Raw genomic sequence first — 21823 nt, forward strand, 5'->3', positions numbered from 1 at the left:
AAAATCAACATCGGTGGAAGCTTTTCTCCCGATGCCGTGCAGCTCAGAACACAGGTGAAGTGCGTTTTTTCATGCCCAGTTGTTTTCAGCGTGACGGATGATTCGCCTTCAACTTGAAAGCTGCATCAGATGCATTTCTCCGTGTCTTTGCCATGATGAGGGTGACAAAATGACTACCGTAATCAGAATGATGGGAAGTTTGAGCGCGCTCGATTTACGTCACATTATGTGACGGTGCTCAGTTTTTTGGCGGCATGAATCTTGTGAAAGCGGGAAAAATCCATAAATTAGCCACGTCATTGTATAAGCCGCGAGGTTCAAAGCGTGGGAAAAAGTAGCGGCTTATAGTCCGGAAATTACGGTAAGTCAAAACTTCCCGATAGTACCGGTGAAATGAAAATGTCTGAGTTCTAGCCTGTGGTTTGGATAATTGTTTAGGATGAAAACATCACGTTGTTAATATAGTAATGGCTATATGCCATGGCAGGGCCAGGGTGATATTCCCCTTTCATGAACAACTGGAACAAGGCTTGAAGGGACTGGAGTCTGAACCCCACTAGAGTGAATGGTGAATATTTCATCACCGTGGTAACCACAGCCTACTCAGCAACGGGGATCTACACTGTCTCCTAGCTGAATATCCTCAGCAGAAATGACCAGAGGGCCTTAATGCTGGAAGCCTCCGATTTTGAGAGCTTCTGTATAATTATCTCATACTTATCTGACTTTAGAAAAGGATAATTCACCCTTCTGTGTCACTAACCTACTTCTTACACAATGAATGAAGTCAGTACCGTATGTTCTTGGCAACAAGCTTAGTGACAATTCTCAGAGAGTAAGCTCAGAGTACTCATAAATCATTTCAGAGAGTGCTGATCTCGGATCAGATCCCCCCTGTCCATTCATTATAAACTGAAAGGCTAAACTGATCCTAGATCAGTACTCCTACGCTGAGACGTTTTCGGGAATATGGGTCCAGCTCTTGAACTTGATAAGAACAAGGTCATTATGAAGTCTGTGCAGGTAACACGTCCTTGTTGGACTCTCCTCCTTCTCTCCTCCTCCTTTCCATTGTGAATTCTCTCTGTTCTGTTCTGTTCTGTCTCTACAGCAGGTAGAGCTCTGTCGACTCAACAGTCAGGAGAAGTTGGGTCTGACGCTGTGCTATCGGACTGACGATGAAGAGGATACAGCTATCTACGTCAGCCACGTAAGCACCACCACCACCATCAGCATCCTTAGGAGACATGGGCCCAATTCAGACTTAGGAAATGTACACCTTTCCTACGCACTTCTCAGTAGTTGATATTCAGACTTACTTCATGCAGGTGCCTTAACGGGCTTTGCAGGCGTGGCTTCCTAGCGTGCTGAATACATTTAATTCAACTGCTGAAAAAACTCCCACTTGCTGGACAAAAGATTTTCCCGTGGAGTTTTCATTTAATATGGGTTTCAGTACATATATGTAAAGCCATCCCTTTACATTTGGTGTACCTTATATTATAATTTTCTCGACAGGCTCACTAGAATAGATGGAGAGAACGGTTCAGAATATTAGGAATTAATAGAATAATACACTGCTCAAAAAAATAAAGGGAACACTTAAACAACACAATGTAACTCCAAGTCAATCACACTTCTGTGAAATCAAACTGTCCACTTAGGAAGCAACACTGATTGACAATACATTTCACATGCTGTTGTGCAAATGGAATAGACAACAGGTGGAAATTATAGGCAATTAGCAAGACACCCCCAATTAAGGAGTGGTTCTGCAGGTGGTGACCACAGACCACTTCTCAGTTCCTATGCTTCCTGGCTGATGTTTTGGTCACTTTTGAATGCTGGCGGTGCTTTCACTCTAGTGGCAGCATGAGACGGAGTCTACAACCCACACAAGTGGCTCAGGTAGTGCAGCTCATCCAGGATGGCACATCAATGCGAGCTGTGGCAAGAAGGTTTGCTGTGTCTGTCAGCGTAGTGTCCAGAGCATGGAGGCGCTACCAGGAGACAGGCCAGTACATCAGGAGACGTGGAGGAGGCCGTAGGAGGGCAACAACCCAGCAGCAGGACCGCTACCTCCGCCTTTGAGCAGGAGGAGCACTGCCAGAGCCCTGCAAAATGACCTCCAGCAGGCCACAAATGTGCATGTGTCTGCTCAAACGGTCAGAAACAGACTCCATGAGGGTGGTATGAGGGCCCGACGTCCACAGGTGAGGGTTGTGCTTACAGCCCAACACCGTGCAGGACGTTTGGCATTTGCCAGAGAACACCAAGATTGGCAAATTCGCCACTGGCGCCCTGTGCTCTTCTCAGATGAAAGCAGGTTCACACTGAGCACGTGACAGACGTGACAGAGTCTGGAGACGCCGTGGAGAACGTTCTGCTGCCTGCAACATCCTCCAGCATGACCGGTTTGGTGGTGGGTCAGTCATGGTGTGGGGTGGCATTTCTTTGGGGGGCCGCACAGCCCTCCATGTGCTCGCCAGAGGTAGCCTGACTGCCATTAGGTACCGAGATGAGATCCTCAGACCCCTTGTGAGACCATATGCTGGTGCGGTTGACCCTGGGTTCCTCCTAATGCAAGACAATGCTAGACCTCATGTGGCTGGAGTGTGTCAGCAGTTCCTGCAAGAGGAAGGCGTTGATGCTATGGACTGGCCCGCCCTTTCCCCAGACCTGAATCCAATTGAGCACATCTGGGACATCATGTCTCGCTCCATCCACCAACGCCACGTTGCACCACAGACTGTCCAGGAGTTGGCGGATGCTTTAGTCCAGGTCTGGGAGGAGATGCCTCAGGAGACCATCCGCCACCTCATCAGGAGCATGCCCAGGCGTTGTAGGGAGGTCATACAGGCACGTGGAGGCCACACACACTACTGAGCCTCATTTTGACTTGTTTTAAGGACATTACATCAAAGTTGGATCAGCCTGTAGTGTGGTTTTCCACTTTAATTTTGAGTGTGACTCCAAATCCAGACCTCCATGGGTTGATAAATTTGATTTCCATTTATAATTTTTGTGTGATTTTGTTGTCAGCACATTCAACTATGTGAAGAAAAAAGTATTTAATAAGAATATTTCATTCATTCAGATCTAGGATGTGTTATTTTAGTGTTCCCTTTATTTTTTTGAGCAGTGTATATTGTAAATTTATGCATATTCGTGTCCTGTTCACCACCAATTGGTTGATTTTAAAATACTCTGATCTTGTATATTATTTAGGGTTAGGAAAGAATTTATGAATAATTTCATAAAAGTTTGGAGAGCCTTTACGCACAAAATATATTGGTGAATGAAAAATACAGTGGTTTGATTCATCCTTAACGTTTCCATGTTCAATTGTTCAATCCATGACATATTGAAAGGTGAGAAAAGTGTACAATAGGGGTGGAACAGTAGTCCTATAAATCTACTGTAATAAACCTCACTGATCATAGAACCGTGATGACAAGGTTCCAGTCGTGGTGAACCGTGCACCAGGGTCCAGGTTTAACCCGCTACGTGTGGTCTGACTTCCAGAATGATCTAATAGGCTACGTCCTAAATTACTGCACAACTTGTAATACGTTAGCCTAATATGCTTTACTATTGCTAGCAATCCTCAGGAACAAACACATGAACGTGACAGAGGAAGGTAAACTAACGACGTAGTGGAATGATGCAAAATGTAAGGAAACTAACACTAAAGGGACAAATGAATGTGAGTTTACCTGAAGGTGACTACCGATAGTCATTAATATTTAACATGATAACAAGTTGTAAAACATACAATGAACAGTCCAGGCATATAATTAAAACATTCTAGAAATCATAAATCAACTCGGTAGCTATGTTTCAGTTTGCTGCCATATGACTGGTTTCACATTTGTCTTCAGTGATCATAAGGTGAAATAGAAGTAAAACAATGTATATTTAAAATCCCCTTATCCAAATGGCTTATTCATTCACTGCATATCCGTTGCCAAACCCACTGGCTCCAGGTCATCTATAAGTCTTTGCTAGGTAAGGCCCCACCTTATCTCAGCTTACTGGTCACCATAGCAACACCCACCCGTAGCACGTGCTCCAGCAGGTATATTGCACTGGTCATCCCCAAAGCCAACACCTCCTTTGGCCACCTTTCCTTCCAGTTCTCTGCTGCCAATGACTGGAACGAATTGCAAAAATCTCTGAAGCTGGAGTCTTTTATCTCCCTCTCTAACTTTAAGCATCAGCTGTCAGAGCAGCTTACCGATCACTGTACCTGTACACACCCAATCTGTAAATAGCACACCCGACTACCTCATCCCCATATTATTACTTACCCTTTTGCTCTTTTGCACCCCAGTATCTCTACTTGCACATCATCATCTGCACATCTATCACTCCAGTATTAATGCTAAATTGTAATTATTTTCACCTCTAGGGCCTATTTATTGCCTCCCTCCCTACTCTTCCACATTTGCACACACTATACATAGATTTTTCGATTTTTCTTTTCTTTTGTGTTATTGACTGTACGTTTGTTTATGTGTGACTCTGTATTGTTGTTTTTCTTGCACTGCTTTGCTTTATCTTGGCCAGGTCACAGTTGTAAATGAGAACTAGTTCTCAACTGGTCTACCTGGTTAAATAAAGGTTGAAATAAAATAAATAAACATTTTAAAAAATTACCTAGCTCTTATCAATCAAATTCTCATCAATGAAATGTATTTATAAAGCCCTTTTTACATCAGCCGATGTCACAAAGTGCTACACAGAAACCCAGCCTAAGACCCCAAACGGCAATTGGTCTTATCAATTGGTCTTATCAATAGGTCTTATCAATAGGTCTTATCAATTGGTCTTATCAATAGGTCTTATCAATTAGTACATGACAGTACATGGGGAATGGTGTTATTTCTGAACAAAGAAAGGAGATGTTTTTACACTTGGAACCGACAAGCTGCTCGACCACATTGAAAGTGTCATGGTGCGTAAGGGTGGTGGAATTGTGAGGGAATTATGTCAAGGTCAGAACACGGTGTATCTGTAGACACATCTCCGCTACACCTTCATTTCTTTGATCTTAAACACAAACAAATAGCGAATGAATAGTGTGCTATTCTCATGCTTAAATTCAAGGTCAGAATACGCATGGAGAGAAAAGTGCATAAAAAAAGGGAATTATGTTCCATGTACTCACGCTTAACTCTGGTTGGAATTCCCCGTTATGAGACTCGATCTTCCCCAGAGAAGTGTCCTGTTTGGTGGGACACAGATCTATCCATGCCCCCCTCCTTAGTCTGGTTCTCTGGTACACGGTCATATGACAAACTGCACTCCCAAGGAAGGGCTTGGTTAACGGGAAGGGCTTGGTTAACAGGAAGGGCTTGGTTAACGGGAAGGGCTCGGTTAACAGGAAGGGCTTGGTTAACGGGAAGGGCTTGGTTAACGGGAAGGGCTTGGTTAACGGGAAGGGCTTGGTTAACAGGAAGGGCTTGGTTAACGGGAAGGGCTTGGTTAACGGGAAGGGCTTGGTTAACGGGAAGGGCTTGGCTAACGGGAAGGGCTTGGTTAACAGGAAGGGCTTGGTTAACGGGAAGGGCTTGGTTAACTGGAAGGGCTTGGTTAACGGGAAGGGCTTGGTTAACAGGAAGGGCTCGGTTAACTGGAAGGGCTCGGTTAACAGGAAGGGCTCGTTTAACAGGAAGGGCTCGGTTAACGGGAAGGGCTTGGTTAACGGGAAGGGCTTGGGTATTAACGGAAAGGGCTTGGTTATTAACGGGAAGGGCTTGGTTATTAACGGGAAGGGCTTGGTTAACGGGAAGGGCTTGGTTAACGGGAAGGGCTTGGTTAACGGGAAGGGCTTGTTTAACGGGAAGGGCTTGGGTATTAACGGAAAGGGCTTGGTTATTAACGGGAAGGGCTTGGTTAACGGGAAGGGCTTGGTTAACGGGAAGGGCTTGGTTAACGGGAAGGGCTTGGTTAACGGGAAGGGCTTGGTTAACGGGAAGGGCTTGGTTAACAGGAAGGGCTTGGTTAACTGGAAGGGCTTGGTTAATGGGAAGGGCTTGGTTAACGGGAAGGGCTTGGTTAATGGGAAGGGCTTGGTTAACGGGAAGGGCTTGGTTAACAGGAAGGGCTTGGTTAACGGGAAGGGCTTGGTTAACAGGAAGGGCTTGGCTAACGGGAAGGGCTTGGTTAACGGGAAGGGCTTGGTTAACGGGAAGGGCTTGGTTAACAGGAAGGGCTTGGTTAACGGGAAGGGCTTGGTTAACGGGAAGGGCTTGGTTAACAGGAAGGGCTTGGTTAACTGGAAGGGCTTGGTTAACGGGAAGGGCTTGGTTAACGGGAAGGGCTTGGTTAACGGGAAGGGCTTGGTTAACGGGAAGGGCTTGGTTAACGGGAAGGGCTTGGTTAACGGGAAGGGCTTGGTTAACGGGAAGGGCTTGGTTATTAACGGGAAGGGCTTGGGTAACGGGAAGGGCTTGGTTAACGGGAAGGGCTTGGTTAATGGGAAGGGCTTGGTTAACGGGAAGGGCTTGGTTAACGGGAAGGGCTTGGTTAACTGGAAGGGCTTGGCTAACAGGAAGGGCTTGGTTAACAGGAAGGGCTTGGTTAACAGGAAGGGCTTGGTTAACAGGAAGGGCTTGGTTAATGGGAAGGGCTCGGTTAACAGGAAGGGCTTGGTTAACAGGAAGGGCTTGGTTAACAGGAAGGGCTTGGCTAACAGGAAGGGCTTGGTTAACAGGAAGGGCTTGGTTAATGGGAAGGGCTTGGTTAACAGGAAGGGCTCGGTTAACAGGAAGGGCTTGGTTAACAGGAAGGGCTTGGTTAACAGGAAGGGCTCGGTTAACAGGAAGGGCTTGGCTAACTGGAAGGGCTTGGTTAACGGGAAGGGCTTGGTTAAAGAAAGAGACGAGACACGGCGTGTTAGAATAAATCAAACAAGGAATCCCACCACATATCAATTACCTTTTACAGTCAGAAGCAATTAAAAGATAACTGTGAATTCCCATTTGATAGCATATAATGTTGTGGAATATTGACTGACTTCAACTGAATTAGAAGGTGTTAAGGAATGAGGAGGTGTTTGAATGTTTGCCAAGAAAATAATATCTCTTTCGCTCCAAATGAACCATGCATGGAGAGGGAGGAGAGGAAAGCAAGTGAAGTTTGAAATACTCCCCTCCTTCTATTCAATATTCTAATTGAGGATTTTAATTAGTCCACAGTGAGTGACACCCTTCCTTCTCGTCTCCTGCAGGGTGTAAAATGACACATTTTCCCACCACCGCCTCTGCATACCACAGACTGAAACAAAGAGCAAAGAGACAGTTGAGTGGAAATAATGTCTCTCAGACTAAAGTAAAGCTGAAGCTCTCATTCTGGTGGTGTCTGGGGGGGGGGGGGGTTCGTGTGTGTGTGTGGTATTGCCTTGCTCTTACACCAGCTTTCTCTTCAATAAGCTGCGTTACCTCAGGTAAAGTAGGAACAGCACCTGCAGTTGCCTCATACCACTCTAACATCATGTAATAAACCTAAACAGTATATCTGTACATCTTTTCATTCCAGAACATGCTAATCAGCCTCATTCAAATGTATTTCTGTGTATAGTGTTGGTGTCCCGTTCCTTGTGGAAGTATAGGTATGTTTCCCGTTCCTTGTGGAAGTATAGGTATGTTTCCCGTTCCTTGTGGAAGTATAGGTATGTTTCCCGTTCCTTGTGGAAGTATAGGTATGTTTCCCGTTCCTTGTGGAAGTATAGGTATATGTCCCGTTCCTTGTGGAAGTATAGGTATGTTTCCCGTTCCTTGTGGAAGTATAGGTATGTGTCCCGTTCCTTGTGGAAGTATAGGTATGTTTCCCGTTCCTTGTGGAAGTATAGGTATGTTTCCCGTTCCTTGTGGAAGTAAAGGTATGTTTCCCGTTCCTTGTGGAAGTATAGGTATGTTTCCCGTTCCTTGTGGAAGTATAGGTATGTTTCCCGTTCCTTGTAGAAGTATAGGTATGTGTCCCGTTCCTTGTGGAAGTATAGGTATGTTTCCCGTTCCTTGTGGAAGTATAGGTATGTGTCCCGTTCCTTGTGGAAGTATAGGTATGTTTCCCGTTCCTTGTGGAAGTAAAGGTATGTTTCCCGTTGCTTGTGGTAGTATAGGTATGTGTCCCGTTCCTTGTGGAAGTATAGGTATGTTTCCCGTTCCTTGTGGAAGTATAGGTATGTTTCCCGTTCCTTGTGGAAGTATAGGTATGTGTCCCGTTCCTTGTGGAAGTATAGGTATGTTTCCCGTTCCTTGTGGAAGTATAGGTATGTTTCCCGTTCCTTGTGGAAGTATAGGTATGTGTCCCGTTCCTTGTGGAAGTATAGGTATGTGTCCCGTTCCTTGTGGAAGTATAGGTATGTTTCCCGTTCCTTGTGGAAGTATAGGTATGTTTCCCGTTCCTTGTGGAAGTATAGGTATGTTTCCCGTTCCTTGTGGTAGTATAGGTATGTTTCCCGTTCCTTGTGGAAGTAAAGGTATGTTTCCCGTTCCTTGTGGAAGTATAGGTATGTTTCCCGTTCCTTGTGGAAGTAAAGGTATGTGTCCCGTTCCTTGTGGTAGTATAGGTATGTTTCCCGTTCCTTGTGGAAGTATAGATATGTTTCCCGTTCCTTGTGGAAGTATAGGTATGTGTCCCGTTCCTTGTGGAAGTATAGGTATGTGTCCCGTTCCTTGTGGAAGTATAGGTATGTTTCCCGTTCCTTGTGGAAGTATAGGTATGTTTCCCGTTCCTTGTGGAAGTATAGGTATGTTTCCCGTTCCTTGTGGTAGTATAGGTATGTGTCCCGTTCCTTGTGGTAGTATAGGTATGTGTCCCGTTCCTTGTGGAAGTATAGGTATGTGTCCCGTTCCTTGTGGAAGTATAGGTATGTTTCCCGTTCCTTGTGGAAGTATAGGTATGTGTCCCGTTCCTTGTGGAAGTATAGGTATGTGTCCCGTTCCTTGTGGTAGTATAGGTATGTGTCCCGTTCCTTGTGGTAGTATAGGTATGTGTCCCGTTCCTTGTGGAAGTATAGGTATGTGTCCCGTTCCTTGTGGAAGTATAGGTATGTGTCCCGTTCCTTGTGGAAGTATAGGTATGTGTCCCGTTCCTTGTGGAAGTATAGGTATGTGTCCCGTTCCTTGTGGAAGTATAGGTATGTTTCCCGTTCCTTGTGGAAGTATAGGTATGTTTCCCGTTCCTTGTGGAAGTATAGGTATGTGTCCCGTTCCTTGTGGAAGTATAGGTATGTTTCCCGTTCCTTGTGGAAGTATAGGTATGTTTCCCGTTCCTTGTGGAAGTATAGGTATGTGTCCCGTTCCTTGTGGAAGTATAGGTATGTTTCCCGTTCCTTGTGGAAGTATAGGTATGTTTCCCGTTCCTTGTGGTAGTATAGGTATGTTTCCCGTTCCTTGTGGAAGTATAGGTATGTGTCCCGTTCCTTGTGGAAGTATAGGTATGTTTCCCGTTCCTTGTGGAAGTATAGGTATGTTTCCCGTTCCTTGTGGAAGTATAGGTATGTTTCCCGTTCCTTGTGGAAGTAAAGGTATGTTTCCCGTTCCTTGTGGAAGTATAGGTATGTTTCCCGTTCCTTGTGGAAGTAAAGGTATGTTTCCCGTTCCTTGTGGAAGTATAGGTATGTTTCCCGTTCCTTGTGGAAGTATAGGTATGTTTCCCGTTCCTTGTGGAAGTAAAGGTATGTTTCCCGTTCCTTGTGGAAGTATAGGTATGTTTCCCGTTCCTTGTGGAAGTAAAGGTATGTGTCCCGTTCCTTGTGGAAGTATAGGTATGTTTCCCGTTCCTTGTGGAAGTATAGGTATGTGTCCCGTTCCATGTGGAAGTATAGGTATGTTTCCCGTTCCTTGTGGAAGTATAGGTATGTTTCCCGTTCCTTGTGGAAGTATAGGTATGTTTCCCGTTCCTTGTGGAAGTATAGGTATGTTTCCCGTTCCTTGTGGAAGTATAGGTATGTGTCCCGTTCCTTGTGGAAGTATAGGTATGTTTCCCGTTCCTTGTGGAAGTATAGGTATGTGTCCCGTTCCTTGTGGAAGTATAGGTATGTTTCCCGTTCCTTGTGGAAGTATAGGTATGTTTCCCGTTCCTTGTGGAAGTAAAGGTATGTTTCCCGTTCCTTGTGGAAGTATAGGTATGTTTCCCGTTCCTTGTGGAAGTATAGGTATGTGTCCCGTTCCTTGTGGAAGTATAGGTATGTTTCCCGTTCCTTGTGGAAGTATAGGTATGTTTCCCGTTCCTTGTGGAAGTATAGGTATGTTTCCCGTTCCTTGTGGTAGTATAGGTATGTTTCCCGTTCCTTGTGGAAGTATAGGTATGTTTCCCGTTCCTTGTGGAAGTATAGGTATGTGTCCCGTTCCTTGTGGAAGTATAGGTATGTTTCCCGTTCCTTGTGGTAGTATAGGTATGTTTCCCGTTCCTTGTGGTAGTATAGGTATGTTTCCCGTTCCTTGTGGAAGTATAGGTATGTTTCCCGTTCCTTGTGGAAGTATAGGTATGTTTCCCGTTCCTTGTGGAAGTATAGGTATGTTTCCCGTTCCTTGTGGAAGTATAGGTATGTGTCCCGTTCCTTGTGGAAGTATAGGTATGTGTCCCGTTCCTTGTGGAAGTATAGGTATGTTTCCCGTTCCTTGTGGAAGTATAGGTATGTGTCCCGTTCCTTGTGGAAGTAAAGGTATGTTTCCCGTTCCTTGTGGAAGTATAGGTATGTTTCCCGTTCCTTGTGGAAGTATAGGTATGTTTCCCGTTCCTTGTGGAAGTATAGATATGTTTCCCGTTCCTTGTGGAAGTATAGGTATGTTTCCCGTTCCCTGTGGAAGTATAGGTATGTTTCCCGTTCCCTGTGGAAGTATAGATATGTTTCCCGTTCCTTGTGGAAGTATAGGTATGTTTCCCGTTCCTTATGGAAGTATAGGTATGTTTCCCGTTCCTTGTGGAAGTATAGGTATGTTTCCCGTTCCTTGTGGAAGTATAGGTATGTTTCCCGTTCCCTGTGGAAGTATAGGTATGTTTCCCGTTCCTTGTGGAAGTATAGGTATGTTTCCCGTTCCCTGTAGAAGTATAGGTATGTTTCCCGTTCCTTGTGGAAGTATAGGTATGTTTCCCGTTCCTTGTGGAAGTATAGGTATGTTTCCCGTTCCTTGTGGAAGTATAGGTATGTTTCCCGTTCCCTGTAGAAGTATAGGTATGTTTCCCGTTCCTTGTGGAAGTATAGGTATGTTTCCCGTTCCTTGTGGAAGTATAGGTATGTTTCCCGTTCCTTGTGGAAGTATAGGTATGTTTCCCGTTCCTTGTGGAAGTATAGGTATGTTTCCCGTTCCCTGTGGAAGTATAGGTATGTTTCCCGTTCCCTGTGGAAGTATAGATATGTTTCCCGTTCCTTGTGGAAGTATAGGTATGTTTCCCGTTCCTTGTAGAAGTATAGGTATGTTTCCCGTTCCTTGTGGAAGTATAGGTATGTTTCCCGTTCCTTATGGAAGTATAGGTATGTTTCCCGTTCCTTGTAGAAGTATAGGTATGTTTCCCGTTCCTTATGGAAGTATAGGTATGTTTCCCGTTCCTTGTGGAAGTATAGGTATGTTTCCCGTTCCTTATGGAAGTATAGATATGTTTCCCGTTCCTTGTGGAAGTATAGGTATGTTTCCCGTTCCTTGTGGAAGTATAGGTATGTTTCCCGTTCCTTGTGGAAGTATAGGTATGTTTCCCGTTCCTTATGGAAGTATAGGTATGTTTCCCGTTCCTTATGGAAGTATAGGTATGTTTCCCGTTCCTTGTGGAAGTATAGGTATGTTTCCCGTTCCTTGTGGAAGTATAGGTATGTTTCCCGTTCCCTGTGGAAGTATAGGTATGTTTCCCGTTCCTTATGGAAGTATAGGTATGTTTCCCGTTCCTTGTGGAAGTATAGGTATGTTTCCCGTTCCCTGTGGAAGTATAGGTATGTTTCCCGTTCCTTGTGGAAGTATAGGTATGTTTCCCGTTCCTTATGGAAGTATAGGTATGTTTCCCGTTCCTTGTGGAAGTATAGGTATGTTTCCCGTTCCTTGTGGAAGTATAGGTATGTTTCCCGTTCCTTATGGAAGTATAGGTATGTTTCCCGTTCCTTATGGAAGTATAGATATGTTTCCCGTTCCTTGTGGAAGTATAGGTATGTTTCCCGTTCCTTATGGAAGTATAGGTATGTTTCCCGTTCCTTGTGGAAGTATAGGTATGTTTCCCGTTCCTTGTGGAAGTATAGGTATGTTTCCCGTTCCTTGTGGAAGTATAGGTATGTTTCCCGTTCCTTATGGAAGTATAGGTATGTTTCCCGTTCCTTGTGGAAGTATAGATATGTTTCCCGTTCCCTGTGGAAGTATAGGTATGTTTCCCGTTCCTTATGGAAGTATAGGTATGTTTCCCGTTCCTTGTGGAAGTATAGGTATGTTTCCCGTTCCTTGTGGAAGTATAGGTATGTTTCCCGTTCCTTATGGAAGTATAGGTATGTTTCCCGTTCCCTGTGGAAGTATAGGTATGTTTCCCGTTCCTTATGGAAGTATAGGTATGTTTCCCGTTCCTTGTGGAAGTATAGGTATGTTTCCCGTTCCTTGTGGAAGTATAGGTATGTTTCCCGTTCCTTGTGGAAGTATAGGTATGTTTCCCGTTCCTTATGGAAGTATAGGTATGTTTCCCGTTCCCTGTGGAAGTATAGGTATGTTTCCCGTTCCTTATGGAAGTATAGGTATGTTTCCCGTTCCTTGTGGAAGTATAGGTATGTTTCCCGTTCCTTGTGGAAGTATAGGTATGTTTCCCGTTCCTTGTGGAAGTATAGGTATGTTTCCCGTTCCTTATGGAAGTATAGATATGTTTCCCGTTCCTTGTGGAAGTATAGGTATGTTTCCAGTTCCTTGTAGAAGTATAGGTATGTTTCCCGTTCCTTATGGAAGTATAGGTATGTTTCCCGTTCCTTGTGGAAGTATAGGTATGTTTCCCGTTCCTTGTGGAAGTATAGGTATGTTTCCCGTTCCTTGTGGAAGTATAGGTATGTTTCCCGTTCCCTGTGGAAGTATAGGTATGTTTCCCGTTCCCTGTAGAAGTATAGGTATGTTTCCCGTTCCTTGTGGAAGTATAGGTATGTTTCCCGTTCCTTGTGGAAGTATAGGTATGTTTCCCGTTCCTTGTGGAAGTATAGGTATGTTTCCCGTTCCTTGTGGAAGTATAGGTATGTTTCCCGTTCCCTGTGGAAGTATAGGTATGTTTCCCGTTCCCTGTGGAAGTATAGATATGTTTCCCGTTCCTTGTGGAAGTATAGGTATGTTTCCCGTTCCTTGTAGAAGTATAGGTATGTTTCCCGTTCCTTGTGGAAGTATAGGTATGTTTCCCGTTCCTTGTGGAAGTATAGGTATGTGTCCCGTTCCTTGTGGAAGTATAGGTATGTTTCCCGTTCCTTGTGGAAGTATAGGTATGTTTCCCGTTCCTTGTGGAAGTATAGGTATGTTTCCCGTTCTTTGTGGAAGTATAGGTATGTTTCCCGTTCCTTGTGGAAGTATAGGTATGTTTCCCGTTCCCTGTGGAAGTATAGGTATGTTTCCCGTTCCTTGTGGAAGTATAGGTATGTTTCCCGTTCCTTGTGGAAGTATAGGTATGTTTCCCGTTCCTTGTGGAAGTATAGGTATGTTTCCCGTTCCTTGTGGAAGTATAGGTATGTTTCCCGTTCCTTATGGAAGTATAGGTATGTTTCCCGTTCCTTGTGGAAGTATAGGTATGTTTCCCGTTCCTTGTGGAAGTATAGGTATGTTTCCCGTTCCTTGTGGAAGTATAGGTATGTTTCCCGTTCCTTGTGGAAGTATAGGTATGTTTCCCGTTCCTTATGGAAGTATAGGTATGTTTCCCGTTCCTTGTGGAAGTATAGGTATGTTTCCCGTTCCTTGTGGAAGTATAGATATGTTTCCCGTTCCTTGTGGAAGTATAGATATGTTTCCCGTTCCCTGTGGAAGTATAGGTATGTTTCCCGTTCCTTGTGGAAGTATAGGTATGTTTCCCGTTCCTTGTAGAAGTATAGGTATGTTTCCCGTTCCTTGTGGAAGTATAGGTATGTTTCCCGTTCCTTGTAGAAGTATAGGTATGTTTCCCGTTCCTTGTGGAAGTATAGGTATGTTTCCCGTTCCTTGTGGAAGTATAGGTATGTTTCCCGTTCCTTGTGGAAGTATAGGTATGTTTCCTGGTTGGTTATGAACACCTATGAATAGCTCTTGATCTTGACTCTGACAACTACAAAGTGTTTGAAATAATTGCAGAGAAATGGATGCGGTATTGAAATCATACCAAGTAGATGAGATTCCCTCAAAAACGTATCCACTGGGATTGCCTGTGAAAAATATGAAATGTTATTATTTAAATTAGAAATGTCTACACATTTTCAGCTTAATCATTTCTGACTTTTTAATACGCTTCCAATGTGTATTTTCTCTTGCTGAGCTTCTTATTTTGATGTTCAGTTCTTTGATGAAAGAAATGCTTTTTTTTTTTACTGAAATTCAAAGGTAGGAAGAAAAAAAAACTGAACACATATTGTCAAGGGAACGATTCGAGATTCGATACAAGCACTCCTCAAAAAATGAAAACAAAATAATGAGAAAATCAATAAATGTTGAAATGAGTTTTCTCATGAAGATTCATTCCCCTTTCTTAAACCAGGCGGGAAGATGGTTGTTGACACCAACATCAGTGTTATCTTGGTGGACAGCTACCACACTAATAAACCTCAGATACTACAATCCATACGGTCATATTTCAAACTATATCATGCGTCCCAAATGGCACCCTATACTCTATATAGTACACTACTTTTGACCAGGGTCCATATGGCTCTGGTCAAAAGTAGTGCACTATTTAGGGAATAGGGTGCCATTTGGGACACACATCCTATTACCATGTGATGTTGAGCTCAATGGAAGTTTTGAGGAATGGTTGGATGCTCGGTATTGTATTGTTGAAGCAGTATCTTCAGATGGGGATGTTGGCAAGAAGAGAAAGCAATGAAGGTGTTTGATAATGATCCATCAGACAGTGGCATGGCAACCGTAGTGACTTGGGTATCCAGCTGCCTGTTCTAGCAGACAGTGACATGGCAACAGTAGTGACTTTGGTATCCAGCTGCCTGTTCTAGCAGACAGTGACATGGCAACAGTAGTAACTTGGGTATCCAGCTGCCTGTTCTAGCAGACAGTGACATGGCAACCATAGTGACTTGGGTATCCAGCTGCCTGTTCTAGCAGACAGTGACATGGCAACAGTAGTGACTTTGGTATCCAGCTGCCTGTTCTAGCAGACAGTGACATGGCAACAGTAGTAACTTGGGTATCCAGCTGCCTGTTCTAGCAGACAGTGGCATGGCAACCATAGTGACTTGGGTATCCAGCTGCCTGTTCTAGCAGACAGTGACATGGCAACAGTAGTAACTTGGGTATCCAGCTGCCTGTTCTAGCAGACAGTGACATGGCAACAGTAGTAACTTGGGTATCCAACTGCCTGTTCTAGCAGACAGTGACATGGCAACAGTAGTAACTTGGGTATCCAGCTGCCTGTTCTAGCAGACAGTGACATGGCAACAGTAGTAACTTGGGTATCCAACTGGCTGTTCTAGCAGACAGTGACATGGCAACAGTAGTAACTTCTGTATCCAGCTGCCTGTTCTAGCAGACAGTGACATGGCAACAGTAGTAAGTTGGGTATCCAGCTGCCTGTTCTAGCAGACAGTGACATGGCAACAGTAGTGACTTGGGTATCCAGCTGCCTGTTCTAGCAGACAGTGACATGGCAACAGTAGTAACTTGGGTATCCAGCTGGCTGTTCTAGCAGACAGTGACATGGCAACAGTAGTAACTTCTGTATCCAGCTGCCTGTTCTAGCAGACAGTGACATGGCAACAGTAGTAACTTCTGTATCCAGCTGCCTGTTCTAGCAGACAGTGACATGGCAACAGTAGTAACTTGGGTATCCAGCTGCCTGTTCTAGCAGACAGTGACATGGCAACAGTAGTAACTTCTGTATCCAGCTGCCTGTTCTAGCAGACAGTGACATGGCAACAGTAGTAACTTGGGTATCCAGCTGCCTGTTCTAGCAGACAGTGACATGGCAACAGTAGTGACTTGGGTATCCAGCTGCCTGTTCTAGCAGACAGTGACATGGCAACAGTAGTAACTTGGGTATCCAGCTGCCTGTTCTAGCAGACCGTGGCATGGCAACAGTAGTAACTTGTGTATCCAGCTACCTGTTCTAGCAGACAGTGACATGGCAACAGTAGTAACTTGTGTATCCAGCTACCTGTTCTAGCAGACAGTGACATGGCAACAGTAGTAACTTGTGTATCCAGCTGCCTGTTCTAGCAGACAGTGACATGGCAACAGTAGTGACTTGGGTGTCCAGCTGCCTGTTCTAGCAGACAGTGACATGGCAACAGTAGTAACTTGGGTATCCAGCTGCCTGTTCTAGCAGACAGTGACATGGCAACAGTAGTAACTTGGGTATCCAGCTGCCTGTTCTAGCAGACAGTGACATGGCAACAGTAGTAACTTGTGTATCCAGCTACCTGTTCTAGCAGACAGTGACATGGCAACAGTAGTAACTTGTGTATCCAGCTGCCGGTTCTAGCAGACAGTGACATGGCAACAGTAGTAACTTGGGTATCCAGCTGGCTGTTCTAGCAGACAGTGACATGGCAACAGTAGTAACTTGGGTATCCAGCTGCCGGTTCTAGCAGACAGTGACATGGCAACAGTAGTAACTTGTGTGTCTGTATGGCGTCTGGATTGATTTGTTGTTTTGTTTGTTCAGGTTGGACCCAACAGCATCGCTGCCAGGGACGGGCGCATTAGGGAAGGAGATCGAATATTACAGGTACGTATTTTCATCTCAAGACCAATTACATGAGCGCAACCACACACACACGCAAACACGCACGCACGCATGCACACGCACACGCACGCGCACGCACACACACACACACACACACACACACACACACACACACACACACACACACACACACACACACACACACACACACACACACACACACACACACACACACACACACACACACTCAAAGGCACCTGTAAAGCTCTCTTCTAGGAGCAGAGCTGTTGTTGTCTCGGGGCTACAGATCATATGCATATTTAATGGCTACACTTAAACTGGGAAATGAAAGTCCTTAGTGTTGTTTTCACACAGCAGCACCACATCCTCCCAGGCGGGTCTCTCTCTCTCTCTGAGAACTGTAGAGCCACCTGGCGGGTCTCTCTCTCTCTCTCTGAGAACTGTAGAGCCACCTGGCGGGTCTCTCTCTCTCTCTGAGAACTGTAGAGCCACCAGGCGGGTCTCTCTCTCTCTCTGAGAACTGTAGAGCCACCAGGCGGGTCTCTCTCTCTGAGAACTGTAGAGCCACCTGGCGGGTCTCTCTCTCTCTCTCTGAGAACTGTAGAGCCACCTGGCGGGTCTCTCTCTCTCTCTCTGAGAACTGTAGAGCCACCAGGCGGGTCTCTCTCTCTCTCTGAGGACTGTAGAGCCACCAGGCGGGTCTCTCTCTCTCTGAGAACTGTAGAGCCACCTGGCGGGTCTCTCTCTCTCTCTCTCTGAGAACTGTAGAGCCACCTGGCGGGTCTCTCTCTCTCTCTCTGAGAACTGTAGAGCCACCTGGCGGGTCTCTCTCTCTCTGAGAACTGTAGAGGCACCTGGCGGGTCTCTCTCTCTCTCTCTCTGAGAACTGTAGAGCCACCAGGCGGGTCTCTCTCTCTCTCTGAGAACTGTAGAGCCACCTGGCGGGTCTCTCTCTCTCTGAGAACTGTAGAGCCACCTGGCGGGTCTCTCTCTCTCTCTCTCTGAGAACTGTAGAGCCACCTGGCGGGTCTCTCTCTCTCTCTCTGAGAACTGTAGAGCCACCTGGCGGGTCTCTCTCTCTCTCTGAGAACTGTAGAGCCACCTGGCGGGTCTCTCTCTCTCTCTGAGAACTGTAGAGCCACCTGGCGGGTCTCTCTCTCTCTCTGAGAACTGTAGAGCCACCTGGCGGGTCAGACACAGTGATACCTGTAGCTATTCTCCCACATCAGAGGGAGAGAAAGGAGTGTGGAAGTGGGTTTGGGTGTATGTGTGTGTTTCTGGTTTTACTATCCTTGTGGGGACCAGATGTCATCACAAAGATAGTAAAACAAGGAAAATTTGGACAAGTAGGGACATTTCGTCCCCAAAAGGATAAAGTCTATTTTAGGTTAGGGGTTAGGTTTAGGGTTGGGGTTACAATTAGGATTAGGGTTAGAATTTGAGTTAGTGTTAGGTTAAGGGTTTAGGGTTAGGTTAAGGGTTAGGTTAAAGGTTAAGGGTTTAGTGTTAGGGTAAGGTTTAGGGTTAGGGTAAGGGTTTAGGGAAAATATAATTTTGAATAGGAATCAATTGTTTGGTCCCCACAAGGATAGTAAATCAAACGTGTGTGTGTGTGTGTGTGTGTGTGTGTGTGTGTGTGTGTGTGTGTGTGTGTGTGTGTTAGGTGTGAACAGAGATTAGAAGTAGTAGTCAGTGATTTCTACACTCCTCAGTAGTAGCACTAATGATGTTAGGTGACTGGAGGACCCAAACACTGCACAGTCTCTTCTGATTGGAGGGATAAGCCCCTGTTGTATTCTGATTGGAGGGCTGAGCCCTGGTGTTCTCTGGGTCCCATTATCTCTCTGTGACAAGCCCATTACTCTGCAGGGGAAAGATGAACGCCACCTGTCACAGTGCAGTTAATTGTATGTCTGGATGGGCGCAGTGCTCCGCTGAGACCAGCCTTTCATGAACACCGTGTAGCTCTCTCTCTCTGTCTCTGTCTCTCTCTCTCTCTCTCTCTCTCTCTCTCTCTCTCTCTCTCTCTCTCTCTCTCTCTCTCTCTCTCTCTCTCTCTCTCTCTCTCTCTCTCTCTCTCTCTCTCTCTGTCTCTGTCTCTGTCTCTCTCTCTCTCTCTCTCTCTCTCTCTCTCTCTCTCTCTCTCTCTCTCTCTCTCTCTCTCTCTCTCTCTCTCTCTGTCTCTCTCTCTCTCTCTCTCTCTCTCTCTCTCTCTCTCTCTCTCTCTCTCTCTCTCTCTCTCTCTCTGTCTCTCTCTCTCTTCCTCTCTCTCTCTCTCTCTCTCTCTCTCTCTCTCTCTCTCTCTCTCTCTCTCTCTCTCCTCCCCCCGCCCCCCCCATGGCCGTGGCTGGCCCCCACTGCCCTCCATCTTTAATCAATGCAGAGTAGACAGGACACAGAGCAGACCAGACATCCTCTGCCTGCCTGTGAAAGTGTGAATTCATAATTGACTGGAGGTGCTTTTCTCAGAGAGACGGAGAGGTGGAGGGAGAGATTAAAAGGGGGATGGTTTCCTCAAACACTCCATCTTCTGTGATGGAGGAGTTAAGTGAATGACTGTGATGTGCACTGTATAGAGGCGGAAGGGAGTAATTTAAAGGGGGATGGTTTCGTCAGTCAGTCAGGAGTTTAATCACTGTATGTACAATATGTGAGTGAGTGTGTACTGGATACAGTACTTTCTCATCTCTTTGTGTACTAGATACAGTACTTTCTAATATATTTGTGTACTAGATACAGTACTTTCTAATCTCTTTGTGTACTAGATGCAGTACTTTCTAATATCTTTGTGTACTAGATACAGTACTTTCTAATCTCTTTATGTACTAGATACAGTAATTTCTAATATCTTTGTGTACTAGATACAGTACTTTCTAATCTCTTTATGTACCAGATACAGTACTTTCTAATCTCTTTGTGTACTAGATGCAGTAATTTCTAATATCTTTGTGTACTAGATACAGTACTTTCTTATCTCTCTGTGTACTAGATACAGTACTTGCTAATATCTTTATGTACCAGATACAGTACTTTCTAATCTCTTTGTGTACTAGATGCAGTAATTTCTAATATCTTTGTGTACTAGATACAGTACTTTCTTATCTCTCTGTGTACTAGATACAGTACTTGCTAATATCTTTATGTACTAGACACAGTACTTTCTAATCTCTTTATGTATGTGTTTTACATAATTTCTTCAATAATTCTTCTTCTGTGATGGAGTTTAGTTTTCAGTGAGTGTAACAGACAGTAACAGGATCTCTTTCTTAATCAGTATGTGTGGACTATATATTTTCTCATCTCTTTACGTGCATGTTACCAGATCAACGGCTGTGACGTACAGGACAGGCAGGAAGCTTTCACTCTTCTGTCCAATGAGGAGTCCAGGAGTATCGTTCTCCTGGTGACCAGACCAGAGGAGGCGTGGCTGGATGAGGAGCACAATGAACTCCTGGAGGAGCTGAAGATGGAGATCCTTGAGGAGAGGAGGAACGAGGAGGTGCAGAAGACAGGAGGAGGAGAGGAGCAGGTGAGAACAGCCTGGGGAATATAATATGAGATGGACATAGTTGTCCATTATACACTTAGAGTTCAAAACATTAGGAACACTTTCCTAATATTGAGTTGCACCCCCCCAAATAGATCATATTTCAATGTTGAGAGTATAGATGTCCAGATATTGCTATTCTAGACAATAGACATGTCCAGATATTGATATTCTAACAGTATAGATATCCAAATATTGCTATTCTAACAGTGTTGATGTCCAGATATTGCTATTCTAGACAATACACATGTCCAGGTATTGATATTGCTATTCTAACAGTATAGATGTCCAGATATTGCTATTCTAGACAATACACATGTCCAGGTATTGCTATTCTAAATGCTTAAGAGCTGGTACTATGATGTGAGCTGATGCATGTTGATAGGCTCTAGTGTTATAGAATATGTTCCATCTTGTCTACCACAACTCTTTGTTCTCTTTCCAGGCCAAGCAGCTGGAGGAGGATGACGTCATGACAGACACGGCCACGTGTTCCTCCAATACTCAGGACAAAGACAGCGGCTTGGGGACGGGGCGCAACGAGGAGAGCTCCGAACAGGAAGTCCTCCTAGCCCGTGTCCACCGGAGGCCTGCCCAGGGCCTGAGAGACCGATGGAGGGCCAAGCATGGCCAGGGGCTGGGCAGGAGGGTGGTGGTGCCCTCGGACACCCAGGGACCCAGGGGACTGATCCAAGCCCAGGAGGGTGAGGGCGGAGTGGGGTTAGGACTGGAGTGTGACAGCCGCTTCCAGCAGCTCCTGGAGCTCAAGTGCCAGATCCGTAACAGCGGGGAGTGTGATGTGTACTATAGCAGGAGAAGCACCATCGAGTGCAGCCTGACGGAGCAGAGCGGGGTGGGGGTCAGTGGTGGTGGAGGGATGGAACAGGAGCTGCGGATGTTGAACGAGGAGCTGAGGAGTATCGAGCTGGAGTGTCAGAGCATCATGCAGGCCCACCAGCTCCGCAAGAACCAGCGGGATCCCCCCTGCACCCCTATGTGCTCCCCAGTACGAAGCCCCAAACATGGGCGTGAGCAGCATGCCAAGCTGGACGATATCAACGAGCATCCAGGGGAGAGGCAGTGGGACAGCGACAAGCTAAGGGGGGACAAGGACAGCTCCAGTGCCTATAACACGGCTGAGAGCGCCAGGTCCACTCCTCTAGGCATGGAGAGATCCCCGGACCACTCTCTACAGAGACGCATCAGCCTCACCAACCAGAAGAACCTCCGGAGCACCATGGCAGCCTCCGGCCAGTCCATCTCCATCCCCATCCCAGACAGGTATGTAGACAATCAATCAAATGGGTTTTATTAAGCCCTTTTTAGCCTTGAGATCAGAAAGGTGGGCCAGCAGCCGGGGGGTTGCCGGTTCCTGGGTCTGACGTTTCTAATATAGAAAATGGATAATAATGTATTTTTCTAATC

The 21823-nt window shown here is 45.5% G+C and overlaps 1 protein-coding gene across 2 annotated transcripts in view; it reads left to right on the forward strand.

Moving 5' to 3' along the window:
• The window catches only part of pdzrn4 (PDZ domain containing ring finger 4), an 81005-nt gene that overhangs the window by 57071 nt on the left and 2111 nt on the right, over window positions 1-21823 (forward strand). The window contains exons 4-7 of one of the 2 annotated variants that reach the window (XM_071331920.1): window positions 1112-1210; window positions 16810-16872; window positions 20174-20380; window positions 20844-21679. In XM_071331920.1, coding sequence (XP_071188021.1) covers window positions 1112-1210; window positions 16810-16872; window positions 20174-20380; window positions 20844-21679 — 1205 coding nt within the window. The remainder of the gene's footprint in view (window positions 1-1111; window positions 1211-16809; window positions 16873-20173; window positions 20381-20843; window positions 21680-21823) is intronic. The other variant, XM_071331921.1, reaches the window with a different exon arrangement.

The sequence above is a fragment of the Salvelinus alpinus genome, chromosome 11 (assembly GCF_045679555.1).
Source record: "Salvelinus alpinus chromosome 11, SLU_Salpinus.1, whole genome shotgun sequence".
Classification (NCBI taxonomy): domain Eukaryota; kingdom Metazoa; phylum Chordata; class Actinopteri; order Salmoniformes; family Salmonidae; genus Salvelinus; species Salvelinus alpinus.